The sequence below is a fragment of the Bubalus bubalis genome, chromosome 5 (genome assembly GCF_019923935.1).
Source record: "Bubalus bubalis isolate 160015118507 breed Murrah chromosome 5, NDDB_SH_1, whole genome shotgun sequence".
Taxonomy (NCBI): Eukaryota; Metazoa; Chordata; class Mammalia; order Artiodactyla; family Bovidae; genus Bubalus; species Bubalus bubalis.
Window position 1 is genome coordinate 10,396,834 of NC_059161.1, and position 21,079 is coordinate 10,417,912.

The 21,079-nt window shown below is 37.7% G+C and overlaps 1 protein-coding gene across 5 annotated transcripts in view; it reads left to right on the top strand.

The window, feature by feature from the left end:
* The window catches only part of RPS6KC1 (ribosomal protein S6 kinase C1), a 228,572-nt gene that overhangs the window by 2,635 nt on the left and 204,858 nt on the right, over positions 1 to 21,079 (top strand). For 3 of the 5 annotated variants that reach the window (XM_025285451.3, XM_006054056.4, XM_006054058.4), the window contains exons 2-3: positions 14,816 to 14,851; positions 20,803 to 20,923. In XM_025285451.3, coding sequence (XP_025141236.3) covers positions 14,816 to 14,851; positions 20,803 to 20,923 — 157 coding nt within the window. Of the gene's footprint in view, positions 1 to 14,815; positions 14,852 to 16,399; positions 16,516 to 20,802; positions 20,924 to 21,079 lie in introns of those variants that run through there. The other 2 variants (XM_025285452.3, XM_044942697.2) reach the window with 2 other exon arrangements.

Below are 21,079 nucleotides of genomic sequence, written 5' to 3' on the forward strand. Positions count from 1 at the left end.
TTATTTTTTGAGACTTAAAGAAAAAAGCATCTTACTCAGGAGAATTAATCAGGTAAGTAGTGCCCCCTGACAGAACTTTGTGAGATAAACATGCCCCTTTATGTTTCCTGTTACTGACTGACTTATATTTTTAAGGAACAATCTCTATATTCTTGATTCTTGCAAGGTTCTTTATGTAAGAATAGAATCATTGGAATTACCATTGTTAAGTTTTGGTTGGCATAAGAGCTGTTTCATGTTCTTAACTCTCCTTTATACTTTTTTCCCCCCAGTTCTCTGGAAGCTGGCAGGCTTAGATAACCTTATGGCCAGTTACAAGCTTGCTAACGGATTTCCTAGTTAAATCCTATGCTGCTCGTTAATTTTCATCTTGAATAAGTACTTCTGTTCAGCATTAGAAAGTTCTTTTGTAGATTTCCATTGATCGTTTAGTTAAAGGAGACGCAGATGTAAAAGAACCATTCACATAGTATTTTTGGTTGTTTCATCATGCTAAAGTTTACAAAATTTGAATAAGGTAATATAGATTTCTTAACAGTATTAAGTAAATAGTAATTCTTGCCTGTATTCTTTCATGAATATGAAAAGAAAATCTTGTTTCTATTTTTAAAAGACAAAGCTGCCTTATGACTTTCTTTCTATTGAGGCATAATTTATATACAGTAAGATTCACCAGCTTTAAGTGCGCAGTTTGGCGAGTGTTGACGTGTGTCTGTGGTTGTGTAACCACCAGTCATCACCGCAGGAGTCCCCTCATGCTCCTTTGCTGTCAGTTCTCGCTCCCCACCCCCTGTCCCTAGGCAGCCGCCGGTCAGCTTTCTGTTGTATTGTGCTTCTTTGTGGAGGAGGGATCTGGCTTCTTTAACTCAGCAGGCTTTTTTGAGATTCATCTATATTGTGTATTTTTATTCTCCTTTATTGCTGACCAGTATTCCCTTGTGGGCTTCTCTGGTGGCTCAGTGGTAAAGAATTCAGCTGCAATGCAGGAGAGCAGGAGACGTGGATTTGATCCCTGGGTTGGGAAGATTCTTTAGAGGAGGGCATGACAACTTATTCCAGTATTCTTGCCTGGAGAATCCCATGGACAGAGGAGCCTGGCAGTCTATAGTCCGTACGTAGGGTCGCAAAGAGTTGGACCTGACTGAAGCGATTGAGCATGCACGCACATCCCCTTGTATGGTTATACTACAGTTAATCCATCCGCATTTGGGTTGATGGACATTTGGGTTGTTTCCAGTTTTTGGCTCTTTTAAATACAGCTACTATGAACATTTATATACAGGTCTCAATGAATGTGGACTTTTATTTCTCTTGATAGCACACAGCCTTATTATACCTTTATACTAAGCTGAAATCTGATAGTCTTAGTCCTCTTTCTTTCTCAAAATTGTTTTGGCTATTCTAGATTGTTTGCATTTTTAGAAAAACCTTGGAATCAGCTTATTAAACTGCAAACATGCCTACTCAGATTTTGATTGCAGTTACGTTGAGAATGTGGGGCTTTCCTGGTGGCTGGCGGCTCAGTTGTAAAGAAATTATTTGCAATGCAAGAGCCAAAGGCTATACAGGTTTGATCCCTGGGTCAGTAAGAGCCCCTGGAGGAGGGCCTAGCAACCGACTCCAGTATTCTTGCCTGGAGAATCCCTTGGACCAAGGAGCCTGGAGGGCTACAGTCCGTAAGGTCCCAAAGAGTGGGACACAACTGAAGCGATTGAGCACGCGTGCGCGCACGTTGAGTGTAGATCAGTTTTAGAATTGATGTCTTTAAATAATATTGAATCTTCTAATCCATGAACACAAATTTTCCATTTATTTAGCTCTTTTATTTGAGCAATATTTTCCAGTTTTTAGTGTGCAGGTCTTGCACATAATTTGGGTTTGTTTTCAAACTATCAGAATACATAAGTCTATTTTACATAGCTAACATTTGTTGAGTATTAATAGCACACACTTCTGCGGTGCTTAGTGTGAGTCCAGCTCTATTCTGAGAATTTTATATAAATTAGCACATTTTTCATAGCAGTGCAGTGAGTAGGTGCCATTATTATTCTCACATTCTCACGTGAGGAAATTGAAGCACCTAAATGTTAAATAACTTGCGAAGGCTCACGCAATGAACAAGTGGTAGAGTTTAGATTTGAACCCTGGTAGTCGGTCAGAGTGCTTTGAATCCCAGTGCGGTGCTGGGTTCCTAAGCACACTTTATTAGAGGCTGTGGGTATACTGTAGTTTACTAAAGTGATAGATGCAAATATGAATAGAAGTACTCAGCTTGACTTGAATCTGAAAATTGCCTCTTCCAAAGCTTCAAATTCAAGCACTATTTGTATTGCTTGGAGGAAAGCTGTTTTCAGTTCCTGACCACATCGTTGTATGGGCTGCTTGTGCTCGGAAAGATAATTATCTGTAGTTTCCTAAGTGTGCTGGTACACTGAGCTTTTCTTGTGTGTGTGTGCACATGTGTGCGTGCTCAGCTGTATCTGACTCTTTGCGATCCCGTGGGCTGTAGCCAACCAGGCTCCTCTGTCCATGGGATTTTCCAGGCAAGAATATTGAAGTGGGTTGCCATTTCCTCCTCCAGATCTTCCCCACCCAGGGATTGAACACGCATCTGCGTCTCCTGTGTCTCCTGCATTGGCAGGTGAATTCTTTACCACTGGGAAGCATGCTTCCTTGCCTCTCTGTTAGATGTGGCTTTCTCAGTCTGGAATGCTCTTCCATTTTTTTCTTGGCAATCGCTGCTAGTCTCAAGTGACCTCTCTTGCCCTGTGTTCTAGAGGAAGCCTTTCTTAAATGGAGAACTCTGTGTATTGTATTAGGTTGGTGCAAAAGTGATTATGGTTTGCATTGTTGAACTTTGCTGTTTGATATTGGAATACATTCTTAGATAAATGTGGTTATGTTATACATCATTTGAATGCCCTTTCTTGCTTTATGTTTTCTTGTTAATGACTTAGTGAAAGTGAAGTTAGTCGCTCAGTCGTGTTTAGTTCTTTGTGACCCCATGGTCTGTAGACCACCAGGCTCCTCTGTCCATGAGATTTTCCAGGCAAGATTACTGGAGTAGATTGCCATTCCTTTCTCCAGGGGATCTTTCTGACCCAGGGATCCAACCCAGGTCTTCTGCATTGCAGGCAGATTCTCTACTGTCTGAGCTATCTGTTTATTTTGTATTTATTTTAGACTAGGGAAATGATGTAGACAAAAAGCGCATTCTAATGATTTTCTCATTTGAGTTCAAAGTCGGTAATAAAGCAGTGGAGACAACTCACAACATCAACAACACATTTGGCCCAGGAACTGTTAATGAACATACAGTGCAGTGGTGATTCAAGAAATTTTGCAAAGGAGATGAGAGCTTTGGAGATGAGGAGCATAGTGCCCGGCCATCAGAAGTTGACGATGAGTAATTGACCGCAGTCATCGAAGCTGATCCTCTACGACTACACGAGAAGTTGCTGAAGAACTCAACGTTGACCATTCTATGATTGTTTGGCATTTTAAGCAAATTGCAAAGGTGAAAAACTCAATAAGTGGGTGCCTCATGAGCTGACCAAAAATTTAAAAAAATAGTCGTTTTGAAGTGTTGTCTTTGCTTATTCTATGAAATAACAGTGAACCATTTCTCAATTGGATTGTGACGTGCAATGAAAAGTGTATTTTATACGACAGCCGGCAGTGACCAGCTCAGTGGTTGGACCGGGGAGAAGCTCCAAAGCACTTCTCAAAGCCAAATTTGCACCAGAAAAAGGGTCATAGTCACTGATTTGTGGTCTGCTGCCACTCTGATCCACTACAGCTTTCTGAATCCCTGCCAAACCATTACGTCTGAGAAGTATGCTCAGCAAATCGATGAGATGTACCAAAAACTGCAGCGCCGGCAACCAGCATTAGTCAACAGGATGGGCCCAGGTCTTCTCCACGACAGTGACCAACTGCATGTCACAAACCAACACTTCAAAAGTTGAATGATTTGGACTACGAAGGTTTGCTTCATCCTCCACATTCACCTGACCTCTTGCCAAACAACTACCACTTCATTTCTTGACAACTTTTTACAGGGAAAACGCTTTCACAACCAGTAGGAGGCAGAACATGCTTTCCAAGAGTTCATCGAATCTCGAAGCACAGATTTTTATGCTAAGGAAATAAACTTATTTCTCATTGGCAGGAATTTGTTGATTGCAATGGTTCCTATTTTAATTAACAAAGATGTGTTTGAGCCTGGTTACAATGATTTAAGGTTCACCATCGGAAACCACAGTTACTTTTTCACCAACCTAATATATCCTTCCCTTAAAGCCTTTACCTTATTGTACTTTGCTTCCTCTGAGGGCAAACTGTCTTTCTAACCTATTTTTGGTGCCTAACACAGCCTGGATATAGTAGGGACTTTAGAGAAGGCTGGAAAGAGGCAGTGTTTTCCTTTCTGTTATCTTTTAAATTAACATACAGTATAATTGATATTTTGTTGTGTAATTTTATGAATCTTTACACATGAATGGATTCACATACCCTCTGTCATAATCAGGAAGCAGAACAGTTCCCATCAGCCTCAAAATCTCCCTCTGCTTTCCTTGTTTTACACTCTCCTCCCACCTCTTAGTCTGTAGCAGCTACTGTTCTGCTCTCTTCTTCTATACTTTTGTCCTTTTGAGGGCATTTTATAAAGAGAATCATCATCTTTTGCCTAGTTTTTTCAGTGGCTTTGTTTTCTTATTGTTGACTTTTGATAGTTCTTTTTTGAATGTAAGTTTTTTGTCAGATATGTAGTTTGCAAGTGTTTACTCCCAGTATGTAGCATATCTTTTCATTCTCTTTAACAATGTCTTTCACAAAGTAAAAATTTTTAATTTTGGTGAAGTCTAAGTTATCATATTTTTCTTTTATGGAGGAAAAATGGGCTTTTAGTGCTGTATCTAATAAAATCTCTTTGTTGACACCAGGTTTTAAAAAATATAAACCATTCCTGTTTTCATCTTGTTTATTGATGACTTATATGCTCAGATATTAACATTTTAATATTAAGGATTTTTACATTAACTCTTTTTTTGGCCTCACCCCAGGGTTTGCAGATATTAGTTCCCTGACTAGGGATTGAACCTGCACCCGCTGTGTTCAAAATGTGGAGTCCTAGCCACTAGACCTCCAGGAAATCAGTACATTAAGTTTAACATTAAGAATTTTTACTTTCTTTGAATTTTGATTGGAAAATAGTTGTTTCCCTGGTGTCTCAGTGGTAAAGAATCCACCTGCCCAATGCAGTAGATCGAACCCAGGTTCTATCCCTGGGTTGGGAAGATTCCCCTGTAGAAGATAATGGCAACTCACTCCAATATTCTTATCTGGGAAATCCCACGGACAGAGGAGCCTGGTGGACTATAGTCCATGGGATGGCAAAAGAGTTGGGTACACCTTCACAACTAAAAAACAGCAATAGTATTATAATAATTGGTAGAATTTGAAGTGAGAAAAGCAACTTTAGCAAAACATTTATTGAGTATACCAAGGTAACTTACCGCTATAACTTTTATTTTTGCCGCAAAGACTTTTTTTTTTTGGATGTGGACCAATTTTTAGTGTTTATTGACTTTATTACATTTTTGCTTCTGTTTTATGTTTTGGTGTTTTGTCTGTGAAGCATGTGGTATCTTAGCTCCCAGGACCAGAGATCACATTCTCATTCGCTGCATTGGAAGGCAAAGTCTTAACCACTGGACTGCCAAGGAAGTCCCTATGTTAACTAACATTATGGATTTTTATTTTCCTTGAACTTGAATTGGAAAGTAGTTTACCTTAGAGTAGTGCTATAATAATTGAGAGAATTTGAAGTGAGAAAAGTAACTTTAGCAAGTGTTTATTGAGTATACAAAAGTAACTTGCTGTTAGTTTCTTTATTCTCCTATAGATTTTTGGATTTTAATAATGTAGAAAATATTTCTTACTTTCAACATATTACTATCATAAGAAATTACTAGAAAGTTGAATGTCTAAAATTTTCCCCATTGACTTGTCTATCTTAATGGGACTTCTCTCTCTTCAGAGTACTAAAAAAAAATATTGTAAAATATCCAATTATGGTTTGTGCAGGTGCTGTCTCCTGGGTCCTGACTACCTGGCTGGCAAGTGATTAACCAACCCAGGTATCCTTGCCAACCAGTGACACCTGCGGCTCTGCAGGGAAAAGAGGGGGAGGAGCTGAGATGCAGGTGATGGAGGGGGAGGGGGAGGGGGGTTGAGTTTGGTAGGGGATGCTTGCCTGTGTGAGCTGGGCGCTTTGAGGTCGCTGTTCCTCTTGCCAGAGTGTGTGTGTGTGTGTGTGTGTGTGTGTGTATGAAATGCAGTTTAAAGATGTCAGTATGTTTACATGAAGGTGGATTTTATGAAAGTCAAATGTCTGAAAGTCAGGATTGCGTGCATTACACAGATGGATGTTCCGTTTGGTTTGCCTAATCACCACAATGGGAAATGTTCAGTATAGTGTAGCCTTACATTTGTATAGTGTAGCCTTACATTTCTGTATACCTTATTTTTTCTCTTCTACATTTGGAAAGTCATATCTTTGAGAAATAAAATGTGTGGGGCATGTCTCTGTTTTTCATTGAGTTTGATTATTTGTGTCGTGACAGTTTTTTAAACAATATGTTACTTTTGTTAATATTTTATCCTCTTACCTCTGTTTCTGCCCTGAACTAGCAGCTGAATACTGATAGTGAAGTGGCCGTCAGAAGACCTGATTATTATAAATTGCTCATAAAAGTAGCTTTTTAAAATTTATATATATATATAAATATAAATCATGATTATATGATTCTGTTTGTTTCCAAAGGGACTTATTTTGTGATCATTTTTGGTAGGAACTATAACGGTTAGATTGAATAAATTTTGTAGTTTTGTTTTCCAGTAGCTATCTCTTAATCTTATGAAGATGACAATTCTTTTGTGTATTTGAGTTAAGAGATTGATTTTAAATCATTATCATGATAATTAGATAAGAGTGCTTTTGACTTTGACTATTAAGGAAACTAGTCACTAAGTCGTTTCCGACTCTTGTGACCCATGGACTGTAGCCCGAAAGGCTCCTCTGGCCCTAGGATTTTCCAGACAAGAATACTGGAGTAGGTTGCCATTTCCTTCTCCAGGGAATCTTCCCAACCCAGGAATAGAACCGGGGTCTTCTTCACTTCAGGCAGATTCTTTACCAGCTGAGCTCCCGGGAAGGCTCCTTAAGGAAACTAGGTAATAACTTGGTAAGAAGTAGATAAAAGAAGTTAGCACTGGGAAGAATTTAGAGGACCTAAATGCAGAGTACATCATGAGAAACGCTGGGCTGGAAGAAGCACAAGCTGGAATCAAGATTGCCGGGAGAAATATCAATAACCTCAGATATGCAGATGACACCACCCTTATGGCAGAAAGTGAAGAGGAACTAAAAAGCCTCCTGATGAAAGTGAAAGAGGAGAGTGAAAAAGTTGGCTTAAAGCTCAACATTCAGAAAACGAATATCATGGCATCTGGTCCCATCACTTCATGGGAAATAGATGGGGAAACAGTGGAAACAGTGTCAGACTTTATTTTTTTGGGCTCCAGGGTCACTGCAGATGGTGATTGCAGCCATGAACTAACGCATATTTATGGAATTTAGAAAGATGATAACAATAACCATGTGTACGAGACAGCAAAAGAGACACTGATGTATAGAACAGTCTTATGGACTCTGTGGGAGAGGGAGAGGGTGGGAAGATTTGGGAGAATGGCATTGAAACATGTAAAATATCATGTATGAAATGAGTTGCCAGTCCAGGTTCGATGCACGATACTGGATGCTTGGGGCTGGTGCACTGGGACGACCCAGAGGGATGGAATGGGGAGGGAGGAGGGAGGAGGGTTCAGGATGGGGAACACATGTGTACCTGTGGTGGATTCATTTTGATATTTGGCAAATCTAATACAGTTATGTTAAGTTTAAAAATAAAAAAAAAATAAAAAAAAATTTTCTTCCAGAAAAAAAAAAAATAAATAAAAGCCATCCGAGTGGATGTAAAGTAAAAAAAAAAAAAAAAATAAAAATAAAATATATTTGGTTATTTAAAAAAAAAAAAAAAAAAAAAAAAAAAGACGCTTACTCCTTGGAAGGAAAGTTATGACCAACCTAGATAGCATATTAAAAAGCAGAGACATTACTTTGCCAATAAAGGTCCATCTAGTCAAGGCTATGGTTTTTCCTGTGGTAATGTATGGATGTGAGAGTTGGACTGTGAAGAAAGCTGAGCACCGAAGAATTGATGCTTTTGAACTGTGGTGTTGGAGAAGACTCTTGAGAGTCCCTTGGACTGCAAGGAGATCCAACCAGTCCATCCTAAGGGCGATCAGTCCTGGGTGTTCACTGGAAGGACTGATGCTAAAGCTGAAACTCCAGTACTTTGGCCACCTCATGCAAAGAGTTGACTCATTGGAAAAGACTCTGATGCTGGGAGGGATTGGGGGCAGGAGGAGAAGGGGATGACAGAGGATGAGATGGCTGGATGGCATCACCAACTCGATGGACATGAGTTTGAGTGAACTCCGGGAGTTGGTGAGGGACAGGGAGGCCTGGTGTGCTGCAATTCATGGGGTCGCAAAATGTCGGACACGACTGAGCGACTGAACTGAACTAATGACAGTATGATTTGTTGTTTATTATAGGCCTTAAAAAGATAGGCAAGAGAGCTCATTTTAAGCTTGCTTTTCTTAGGTTTGTCACATAACTGGCAAGAAGGCTGTTCACAGCTGCTTGTGGAGCCAGTATTCAGTATTCACTCATTCAAGAAGTACTCACTCTTCTTTGTTCCTTCTGATCTGCCAAAGTGCTTCTGTTTTTCGGTTTAATCACATTTCTTTGTGAAGGACAAAATTGGTTTGCCTAACTGGCATTAGGACTGTTACTTTAGATACATTGGAAAAGACCCTGATGCTCGGAAAGACTGAAGGTAGGAGGAGAAGGGGACGACAGAGGATGAGATGGTTGGATGCATCATGGCTTTGATGGACATGAGTTTGAGCAAGCTCTGGGAGTTGGTGATGGACAGGGAAGCCTGGCGTGCTGCAGTCCATGGGGTCGCAAAGAGTCAGACATGACTGACTGAACTGAACTGGCTTTAGAGCTATTACTTGGAATTTTAATCTCTAGGAGGGCCAATTTAGTTATGTCCTGGAAAGAGCACTTTGTTTAGAACCAGAGGGTTGTGAGACCTGGTCCTGTGTATTACTGATAAATCTGATTAGTGCTAATATGTTCCCCTGGGCCTTGGTTATCTCATCTTAGCAGGCAAGATTGTTGTGTTGATTGAATGTAATAAAATATTTAATTTCTTAGCATAGTAAGAGATAGTTAACCTTTACTGTGAGCCCCTGTTTCCCTAAATTCAGAACTTGCTATTGGCATTAATTGAGGCAAATGGACTACAAATGTTGCAGTAGCATTTCCCAGTTGTGTTCCAAATTTTATCTGTACTAGGTGTTGCATAAATAGTTGGGTGAATAAATGACCTTGGGAAATACTATTTGTTTTTCCTTCAGAAATTTACTAGGTATAATAATGTTGAGAGGCCTTGAGAAATTCTGCTGTAAAAAAAAATTTTTTTTTAAACGAAAGTAAACTGAATTGATCATTAAGCCCTTTAAAATAGGTGATTTAAAGAATATCTGTATTCCATGCAGCGCAATTTATCAAGCACTGCTTTAGATAATAATTTTCAAGATGACTTGGTGATAGAATTCTCTATAGCAAAAGGGTCTTCATGATATGTATAGTACTTACTGAGCTGGCGATAGTCTATGCTTGCCATGGAAATTTATGAACTTTAAATGAAAAGAATCACTGCTTTAAATTCTAACTTTTCTGGAATTGTATAACAAAATATTGAAATTCACCCAGAAAAAGAAAATTACTGAATGCTAGCAACCTACATCAGGGTGAATTTACAGTATTTTTAAAAATATAATTTAGTTATTTATTTTTGGCCATGCTGGGTCTTTGTTGCTGTGAGCAGGCTTTCTCTAGCTGTGGTGAGTGGGGGCTACTCTGTTGCAGTGCACAGGTTTCTTGTTGCAGCGGCTTCTCTTTTTTTTGAGCACAGGCTCTAGGCATGAGGGCTTCAGTAGTTGCAGCATGCCAGCTCAGTAGTTGAGGCTCTTGGGCTCTAGAGCACTCGGCTCAGTATTGTGGTGCATGGGCTTAGCTGCTCCCTGGTATGTGGAATCTTATGGGATCAGGGATGGAACCCATGTCCCTGGCATTGGCACGCGGATTCTTATCGCTGTACCACCAGGGAAGTCTCTGAATTTACAGTATTTTTGTTTTGGAATTGACTATTTATTAAGATAATTGTTAACACAATGTTAAAAGTTATAGAAATCTTCTGGATTTGAGGGTTCAATTTTGTTCATTTTCAGTATGATCATATTTTTTCCCTCAGATTTCTGATATTTTTATTTATTTATTTTTGTCAGCTTTGTAGTCCTGCTGAAGAGAATTGCATAGTTAGAAAGAGTTACCCTTAAAGGACATTTGGGCTCAACTCATGGTATTCCATGAGGGGGTTTCCCTGATAGCTCAGCCAATAAAGAATCTTCCTGCAGTGCAGGAGACCTGGGTTCGATTTCTGGGTTGGGAAGATTCTCTGGAGACGGGAACGTGAACCCACTCTAGTATTCTCACCTGGAGAATCCCATGGACAGAGAAGACTGGAGACTTGCAGGCTACAGTCCATGGGGTCTCAAGAGTCGGAGACGACTGAGCGACTAAACCACCACCACCATGTCATTCCAACCCATTGTGTTTTTTGGTTTTCATTTCAGAGGACAGATTATTAACTCATTTAATTGAGTTTGCACACATGGGAATACTGAATCCTTATAGTGGGGTACCAAGTTGTTGAACTTGGTAATGTATTTAGCAAGTGATTATATTTTTCTAATGTTATTAAGAATCAGACCCAGTGTATTCACTGTTATGCTACTCTACCTATCAACAGAGTAGTCACTGATATTTGTTGAATGAATAAGAGTAAATAAAACCTAATGGTGACGGGTGTTGTGGAGTTAAGTAAAGTTATTGCAGAAAATACTGCAGGTAAATTGAAGGATACAGTAGAGCAGGATCTAATGCCTGATGATCAGAGGGTGGAGCTGATGTAATAATACTAGAAATAAAGTGCACAGTAAGTGTGATGCTTTTGAGTCATCCCCAAGCCCACCCTTCCACCCCCATCTGTAGAAAAATTGTCTTTAACAAAACCGGTCCTTGGTGCCAAAAAGGTTGGGGACCTTTGCAATTAGCTACGGTGGAAAGAGTACTGAATCAAGAATCAGAAAATCCGAGTTCTAATTCCATATCTGAAGGTGAAAAGCCATGTGACCTTATACAAGTTTCTGGATGTTGTTTCCTTGTGGGGTAAAAGGGGTACTCATAATAACCGCTTCTGCATAATTCATAGATTGTTGAGGGAATAAAATGAAAGCTTGATATAAAATGCTGTGCAAATGTAAATGTATGAAGTCAAGGTTTTTTTTTTTTTCCCCCTCCCACTTGCCTAGTACAGTCAGTGCCTTGAACAGTATTAACACAGATTCAGACTTTCTCTCTTAATACTGAAAAGTTGAAGGTAGAAGGAGGAAGGAAAACCTACAAAAGAGAAGCAAAAGAACCAGCGAGGAAGAAGAATCAAGCAAGTATAGCCCTCTACTTTCCGGACATGCTTTTCACTAAGCTTTTTTATGCTGTTTGGGAAGAGGATAGAATGCTCAGGAAGTAACTTTTGACCTAATTTTCTCAACTCTTGCCTCTTCATATGAGAAGTATGTGAGGATGAGGAGAAGTTCTTTTTGAGAGCTTAAAATTAAAGATATCCACTTAGTTTGAGTACTTAAGTTTTGCTTTTCTATAATAACTATGAATGACTTGCCGTGAAAACATTGGAGGTGCAGCCATTCTTAACCTGTTGCTTAGCAACTACCATCTGCCACCAGACTGTAAGCTCTGGGAGGTGTGAAGGCAGGGACTTTCTTTTGCTTGCTAGCATAGCCACATAGCAGAAATCCATGAGCCAACAAAGAGTGTGGATGAGGAGTCATAATCAGGTTGGTTCTGTCTTTCTTTTTTTTTAATTTTTATTTATTTATTTGGCTGCCCCAGGTCTTGGTTGAGACATGTGGGTCTTTTAGTTGCGGCATGTGGGATCTAGTTCCCTTGACCAGGGATTAAACTTGGGCCCCTTGCATTGGGTGTGAGGAGTCTTAGCCACTGGGCCACAAGGGAAGTCCCAGATTGGTCATTTCTTTCCTTTTTTAAACCAACTTAAAAAAAAACTTATTTTTGGCTGTGCTGGGTCTTTGTTGCTGCGTGGGCTTTTCTCTAGTTGTAGAGAGTAGGGTCTGCTGTCCAGGTGTGGTGCACAGGCTTCTCACTGCGGCGGCTTCTCCTGTGGAGCATGGGGTCTAGAGTGCGGGCTCCGTAGTTGTGGTGCATGGGCTTAGATGCTTTGTGGCATGTGGGACCTTCTCAGATCAGGGACTGAACCCGTGTCTCCGGCATCGGCAGGTGGATTCTTCACCACTGAGCCACCAGGGAAGCCCCAGATTGGTTATTTCTGACGAAATTGTTTTTAAATTGTGGTTGTTGTTAGGGAATGGCTAATATATTTTTGATGATGCAGTACACATATATTTGATTTCCAGGAACAGCTTACCTGAGGAAAATCTAAAATGTGATATTTCTACTACATACACCAAGCAGGAAAATAATTTCTTTTGTCCCAGAAAGATCATCTGCATGTGTTAAAGTATAGTTTAGAATAGTAAGGTACATAAATCTTATTGCCAGTGATCATATGTTGATTTATTTTTGGTGGGTCGATATTAGTGGATTGATTATCTAACTTCTCTTTAACACATTTTATAAAAATATGTTCTTATATTTTTAGGAAGCAAATTTATATTTATAGGAGGTAAAGTTAAATCGTTTAGTTATGTGAAACACCATGCTTTTGGAAAGGGGGACATTTTTTAGGGGGTGGAGTTTGAAAGTAATAGTTAAAGTCCAGTTTTTGAATAATACGTTGTTGTTAGTTACCTGTTCTAACCTCTTATTGTAGATCTGTGTTGTTTAATATGGTAGCCATTAGTCATATGTGGCTACTTTTATTTTAATTTAAATGAAATAAAATTAAAAGTTTCGTTCTTCAGTTGCCGTAGCCGTATTTCCAGCGCTTAGGAGCCACATGTGCAGGTGGCCAGGGGCTACTGTGTTGAACAGTGGCAATAGGGGATATTTCCTTCCATCATCAGAGAAAGTATTGTTGGACAGCATTATTCTCAATTAATGAAAATGGCTAAGAGATTTCACCAAATTTTATATCCTGAAAGTGGGAGAGTAGAGTGGCAAGAAATTGGAAACCTTTTCTTTCGGAATTGTTGTGAGGGATCGTTCAAGGTACTTAAATTCCCTAGTAAGAGAAAGATAACTTTTAAATCATGGAGTTCTTGTGTCTCTATATTCGCTGTCTACCACAGCTAGGCCAGAGAGTATTATCCTCATTCTATAGAGCCCCTCAAGCCTGTGAGTGGAGGAACTGTAATTTGAACCCAAGTTTCTGTGACTTCAGTATACTTTTTGTTTTGGACCTTAGGAGTAGAGTAGTGTTGAATTGATCATAATCTCCAGTTATAGTATTGTCACCTATCATCAAAGACTTTTCTTCCTCTCATCTGCAGGCGCCGTTTTAATATGTTTGATCTATTTTTTTGTTTGTTTCTGCAGAATACATATTGTAGCATCAAGTTTATGACTTTTATATTTGCGTAGAGGGTATAGCACCCCACTCCAGTACTCTTGCCTGGAAAATCCCATGGACGGAGGAGCCTGGTGGGCTCCTCATGGGGTCGCGAAGAGTCGGACACGACTGAGTGACTTCACTTTCACTTTTCACTTTCATGCATTGGAGAAGGAAATGGCAACCCACTCCAGTGCTTTTGCCTGGAGAACCTCAGGGACCGCGGAGCCTGGTGGGCTTCCGTCTATGGGGTCACACAGAGTTGGACACGACTGAAGCGACTTAGCAGCAGCAGCAGCAGCAGCAGAGGGTATTATGTATCTAATATGAGATTTTCCCCACTCTGCAATGCATTTGATGATTTAAGCACCCAGCCTGCTTTTTGTACACTTTGTGAGGAATTCTTTGTACGTGGTGTTAGACTTTTTGGCTTTTGTCATTAGAGAAGTCTGAAAGAATTCAACCCCCACCCTCCCTGCTCAGGCAATAATGATAGGGTTATTTGTCCGTGAGTGATGTGTATACATTTTTTTTTTTAACAGGTTCCTTTTGTTTCTTTATTAAGCTAATTGTAGATTTATATATGGGTGTAAGAAATAATACAGAAAAAATGAAAAATAAAAAAGAAGAAATAATACAGAGCTGTCCTTTGTGTACTTTGCTGAGGTGCAGCTGCCTTTTTATGCTTCTGATTTATATGTAGCCTGGGAAGGGAGATAGATGAGCTGTTAGAATTGTCGAGTAAGAATAAAAGGATGAGGCGTTCTCTTGTGAGTGTAATAGTACATGAACATTAGCATGTGGACTTTATTTTAGTTGCCTTTTTGTTTTCATTTTTTAGTATGTGTTTCAAGTAGTGAAGTTATTTAATTGAGTTCTGTGAAAATGATATGATATTTCTTTCAGCAAATTGAATTTTTCATACAAATGCTGTTGAAAGTAATCATGCAAGTGTAAAATAGATTTGATAATGATTAGATATTTCTGTGTTCTCTTTGTTTTAGGTTGTTTCACGAAGAAATCCAGAGGATGTCCAGGAGGTAACATGTTTATCCATATGAAAATTTTATTTTATGCATTTTGACAAAAATTTAATTAAATGCTTCATTGAGGAAGCAGTTATTTGTATGCCAGTCTTTGTATGTTTGGAAATTGTCTTCAATTCACTGAACAGTAACTGAAGTATCTCATTTCAGACCTATTAAGTAAATGTTAAGTTTCAGTAGGTATTAAGGTATATAAATAAAAATTTCAGGAATTATAGTGCCATTTAATAATGTGATAACTTTTCTGATAATTGCCACTCATAAGATTTCAGTACTAGTTAAGGGCCCCTGTTGATTTGAAAATTATGATGCCTGTGTGGTAAAGAAAAAAAAAATAAAAAAGAGACTATTTGGTAACTTGTATTAATTTTAAAGAGCATAATAAATTATGGGTTTCTCTGTACTTCCATTTTTTTTTATTGGCATAGAATTGCTTTACAGTGTTGTGTTAGCCTCTGCTGTACAACAGAGTGAATCAGCTGTACGTATACATACATCCCTTCCCTCCTGAACCTCCTTCTCTACTTCCATTTTTATATTGAGTTAGGCGTGTTGACATCTTGGAAAATTGCTTCTTTTTAGAATTTTGTATGTAGTTCTTTTGCAGACTAATTCCCTCTTTTTAAAATGATACCAGCTTGTTATAGTTTTGCTTAGAACTGTAGACTTCTCTATTTGTAATTACTTTGTCCTTGTTATATACCTTTAGGAATCCTAACTGAGGAGTTAACGTCTTTTAACATTTTTATGTTTACTTTCCTTTTGGTCCTTATTTATAGTAGGACTAGAAGGATATATATAGTCTATATATATATTTTTTTTTTTCTTGCTATTAAAGTGTTTAAAACAGATGTTGTAATTTGTTAAGTCTTTATTCTGCAAGATTTTTTTTCCTAATTACATTTTAATGTCTTTGGGTGGGCTATGTATTATCTATTTAACCACAAGCCCCACTTACTCCTTACCAAACATACCTGTCTTGATTCATAGATTTAAATTGATTGGTTCTGGTTGGTTTGAACATGTTTTGATAATATTTTAACTTTTATGTATTACTGTTTCTTGCTGTATCTAATCGGGTACTTGTTTTTGTCCTGTTGTTTAAAAGAGTTAAAAAAAAAAGTTTAATAAAAGACACATTTTAAAAAGATTCCATACTGTTTTCCTTAGGGGTTTTAATCTCACTCCCTGCCCCCCTGATAGCCAGGAAGAAAATATTGTTATTTTGGAAGAAAAGGCTAAGTCTATATTTATATATATCTATATCCTTTCAAAATGGCATTGAAAATGGCATTGATTTGTACCTTTGATTAAGAGAGTACTCTTCCTATTTAAGTGTCAGTTCATTAGTATGAACTATTCCTTAGAATTCTGCTAATTCTGTTGAATTAATAGTCAATACCAAAAAAAAAAAATAGTCAATACCAGGCTTTTCTGCTTCTGAAAACTTGTATCTGTTAGAATTGAAAATGGGTTGTTTCCTTTGAATACATTGTCTGTTTGCTGTGCTGTAGTTTGTAGCTTGATGTTCCCCTTTTCCAGGGAGAATCCTGAGCCAACCTATCCATGAACATACTCTCTGCCATTTCCTTAATCCTTTTTTGGGGAAAACTCTTTTATAATAACAACTGTTGGTGAACCATTCATCAGAAACTCTTGTAAGTGTGCTTTAGTTAGATGATTGCATGGTCCTTTGTTAAAAATGGTATAAAATCTTAAAAAGAATGTCTTCTGTCTAGCTGACTTCTTGAAGGATAGAATAACCTTGAAGTTATAACAACAATTTTTAGCTTCCCATGTATTATTTCATTTAAACATTGAAATTCTTACTTAGGAAAGGAATTTACTATGTAGAATTTGTTTCCGTTTCCTTTCTTCTCACTTTCTTTCTCTGTTAACTGATTCACTTAGAATTTACTTATGCTTCACCAGAGCTGTTGAAGATCAGTAGATGTACTGTTTGTCTAATCAAATATAAGACTAATAATAAGCTATCCTTAGAAGATTGGGGAGATTTAGCTCTTTTTCTCACTCACACACACACACCTTGGCACATGCTACCAGATAGTTATGTTTTCTTTCTAAGTAGGCCAGAATACTTGTATAGAGTGAATAATTGAAAATTATCCAGGATGGTTTTCCTTTTTATCTTTAAACATTCCCTCTAAATTTTCATTTATTAAGAGCAGCACGGGTCACTCTGGAGGGGGGACAGCAACAGTTAACGTGACCTTTTGTCCAGTAGGTTCTCTAGAGCACTCACACTTGTAGGATGTAAAGAAGTAACCTGTAGCTCTGTGTCTGTCTATTTCACTGGGGAAATCTGGGAAAGGAGAACCAAAATAGAACTTTCTGTGTATCGTATCAGAAGTCTCTCACTGTTAAGTCATTTCATAAATAAAACAGTTTTAGAAAAACTATTTGAGCACATTCAGAAATGTGTCAGGGGAAAGAAAAGGCTCTTTAAAGGGGGAGGAAAGAAAATTCATAAGCAGGTAGTATGGTGGTGACATTGTAGGAAAATTTGATCCAGCAAGTTTTAAATATTATATGAGAGTAAAAAGGAGAAAGTTAATTGAGTGGTTTTGTAAAAGATCTGAAGTTTTTTTGGTATTGTTAAGAGAAATTATCTGTATAGAAAGCATTCATTTTATGTAAAAAAAATCTAAGGAAATGTTTTTAATGAAAATTAAGCTTTTCTTTGTAGTCTGTTATGGTTGTCACTGAATTTTTAATCGAGGAATATTTAATTGAGAAATTTTATGCAGAGGTAACTTTAATGAATAGGATATTTTTACAGAGTTGATTCAGTAGAGTAAAAAGTGTTATTATAATTTTTTTTCCTAATAGGAAAGAATTGATTATTAGAGGAAATATTTTATTTGCATGTATCTTTTGGCTGCTTTGTATAGTCCAGTTATAGACGTCGATACTCGTGGATACAGTGGAGTTGTGCTTTTGTTCACTTTGCCATTTTGAAGATTTTTAGAAATGTCCAAGTTTAAAAGGAGTAAGGAGAAAAGGAGGCAGTGGCTTGTGACATTTGGCGATGCTTTGGTTTCCTGCATTTTTTGAGGGTTTTATTTGCTCTTGGGCATTTCACTTCTATAGTGTTGAGAATATGTGAGTGAATATGTGAACGAATAAATTAGGATATAATGAAGAAACACAGGTTTCCTAATTTTTGCTCTGAAAGACTATCTGCTGGTTTATATGCCATGGTATTATTATCATTATTGTGATTAAATTATTAACTTTTGGCCCTTAAGTTACCCTGACTTTATTTGACAATGACCCTAACTGGAATACAGATTTTATGTACAGATTTGTTTCCGTGAGCTGTGGTCTTTTGAATAGCTCTCATGTCTAATTTATAATAGCTTTAAGGATTGTGCTTCCTTTAGGTAAGATTATTGTCAGAAGCCCACCACTCGTTTTGTCCTTAAGCCCTTGGCAGATGTGGTACCACCATAATTTGATCTATTTAAAAAATATGAAATAGCACTGTGTTCCCATGACCAGAATTATGTTAATGTATCAAGATTAGAAAATGCAGGGAAGCAAAATATGAAAATAAAAAGATCATGTAATCTCAGTGTCCTGAGGCCTTTTACTTTTCAAGTGTTGGTTTGACTCTCTCAGTCCTTTTACTCTCTCTTCTGCTGGAACTGTGGATGATTTACTCTCTGCATTTGTCTTGTTCGTTTCCATTTCATATGAAACCTCTTCTTCCAGGTGTCCTGTCTCCTGGCACAGCTGAGCTGCTTCAACACTGACTTTGTCCTTAGTTTCCTCTTCTTTTACTTCTGGCTGACCCCCAACATTCAGCCGTTTGGACTCCTCGTCTTGTAACAAGCGCTGAGAAATCTTTTCTGAGTTATTTCCACCTCTCTTCTGATGACTCCCCAGCTACTACCTCTTGTTTAGTTCTTGCTCTTGAATTCCCGACCTGTCTATTGGATATCTTCAGTTAGACTTAGCCTCACATGCACCTAAATAAAATATATCTAAAATTGAGCTTCATTCTTATCTCATCACAGCTTTTTTCTCCTTGGCTCTTCACCTTTGGGAATATAGCACCACCATTTATCCAGTTGTAAAAGCCAAAATTTTAGTAATTATATTTGGCCTTTCCCTCTCCTTTTAAAGTACTTCATTCCTGACCACTTCTGTCTCCCTTTCTTTATGTTTTTTTCTGGCCATTACTTCCTCAGTGTGCTCACCTAAGTCGACACTGTGTAGGTGCTCCTTCCACAACACCCTTGGGCTGCCCCTTGCAGCATTTATCATGCTGTCTTGTGATACAGTTACTGTGTTGGCTTATTCTTCTTAATTTGACAGAGAACTCTTTAAAGGAGGGACTGTGTTTCTTATTTCTTCGTCCTTTGTGCCAACACAGTGCCTAGCATAAAGTATGCTCATGAAAATATTTGCTTTGTTGACTATTTTTGTTGTTGAGCAAATGAATAAAAAGGGCTTCCCAGGTGGCTCAGTGGTAAAGGATCTGCCTGCCAGTGCAGGAGACGCAGGAGATGTGGGTTTGATCCCTGAGTCGGGAAGATCCCCTGGAGGAGGAAATGGTAACCCACTCCAGTATTCTTGCCTGAAAAACTCCAAGGACCGAGGAGCCTGGCAGGCTACAGTCCATGGGGTCACAAAGAGCTGGACACAACTGAGTGACTGAGCACACACACATGCAAATGAAGAAAAGGAAAAATCAGGAGTAAGCAGTTTGTTTAAATTAATTCATATTGTCTGACTAGTCTCCTAGGATTAAAAGCAAGTCTCTTATATGAAAAGCAGCACATTTAGTAATCATAAAAGAATTTTTGATAGCATGACAGAATTTTGCAAAGAATTTCTTATATCACATTTAGTAATCATAATGGAAGTTTTGATAGCATGACAGAATTTTGCAAAGAATTTCTTATATGACATTTAGTAATCATAATAAAATTTTTGATAGCATGACAGAATTTTGCAAAGAATTTCTTATATACAGTGAGTGGATTTTTTGACAGGTCTCTTAAATCACACTTGGTTACCTGTTTGGCCTAATGTTTGCTTATTAGTATTGCACTACTGAGTTTGTTAGAAGTTAGGTAATTAGATTTTTCAGAAGTAAAGGGCCCAATGTACTAGGTAATGGAGTTTAAAACTCAGTTTTACCCTATGGAGACTGAGGTCTGGATCAGTGTTAAGACCATGTGTTAAATTCTTTTTCTTTATTAAGTGTTTTTTTTTCCCTTTTGATTTAATCTAAATAAGTTTAGACAATAATTTAAACTAATGAAGGTAGCTTACTTTTATGTGTTATATAATCTAAATGATTGTTATTTTGTTTTTTGAAATATCCTAATTTTAGTGGTATTCTGATCAGGATTTACCTTGCCTCCAGAAATCTTATTACTCTCTTAACTGAGATTTTATGAAATGCAAAAGTTTAGGTTAATTACTTGCTACAAAGCTATATCTTCTTCAGTATTTTTCAGATTATTTATCCTTTAAAGCAAATGCTGAGTATGTTCTTTATGTTTAAATTATTTTGTGTTTGTAAACATGCTGTTTTTGAGATGAATATATATTTTGACATCTAACTCATTTCCAGGGCAATTGTAATTAATGTTTGAAGAGGTTAAGTGACATTTTGTGTAGTGCAGACCGTTTTTGTACTAGGTTGGATATTTTTCTAATATGAAGAAAACAGTGCTTGCTTAAAATGAAATTTAAAAACCAAAACAGTTGGAGGGAGACTTGCTGCTTTATGTTTTTTAAGTATATATTATTAGTTGATTTCAGACAGGTAACTGCATTGGTTAGAACACTTTTGTTTGCCTTTGCATGACAGTTTTGAGCACTTTAATGAACAATTTTTTTCTTGTTCAGATATATGAACCGAAATGGTTTGACTGTGAGATACACATTTAATTTTCTTCTCTCTTTAGATAATCGTATGGAAGAGATATAGTGACTTTAAGAAACTGCACAAAGAACTATGGCAAATTCACAAAAACTTATTTCGACATTCAGAATTGTTTCCTCTGTTTGCTAAAGGAATCGTGTTTGGTAAGTGATTATTTTGAAATTGTGATTTTGAAAAGTGATGACTAGCTAATTATGTATATACACTGAACACTAAAACACTGTACCATGAGGTCAGAAGCCCCTTTATGATTGCTATTATGCCGCAAGCTCTTGAAGTTGTTTTCTCATGGCTTTATT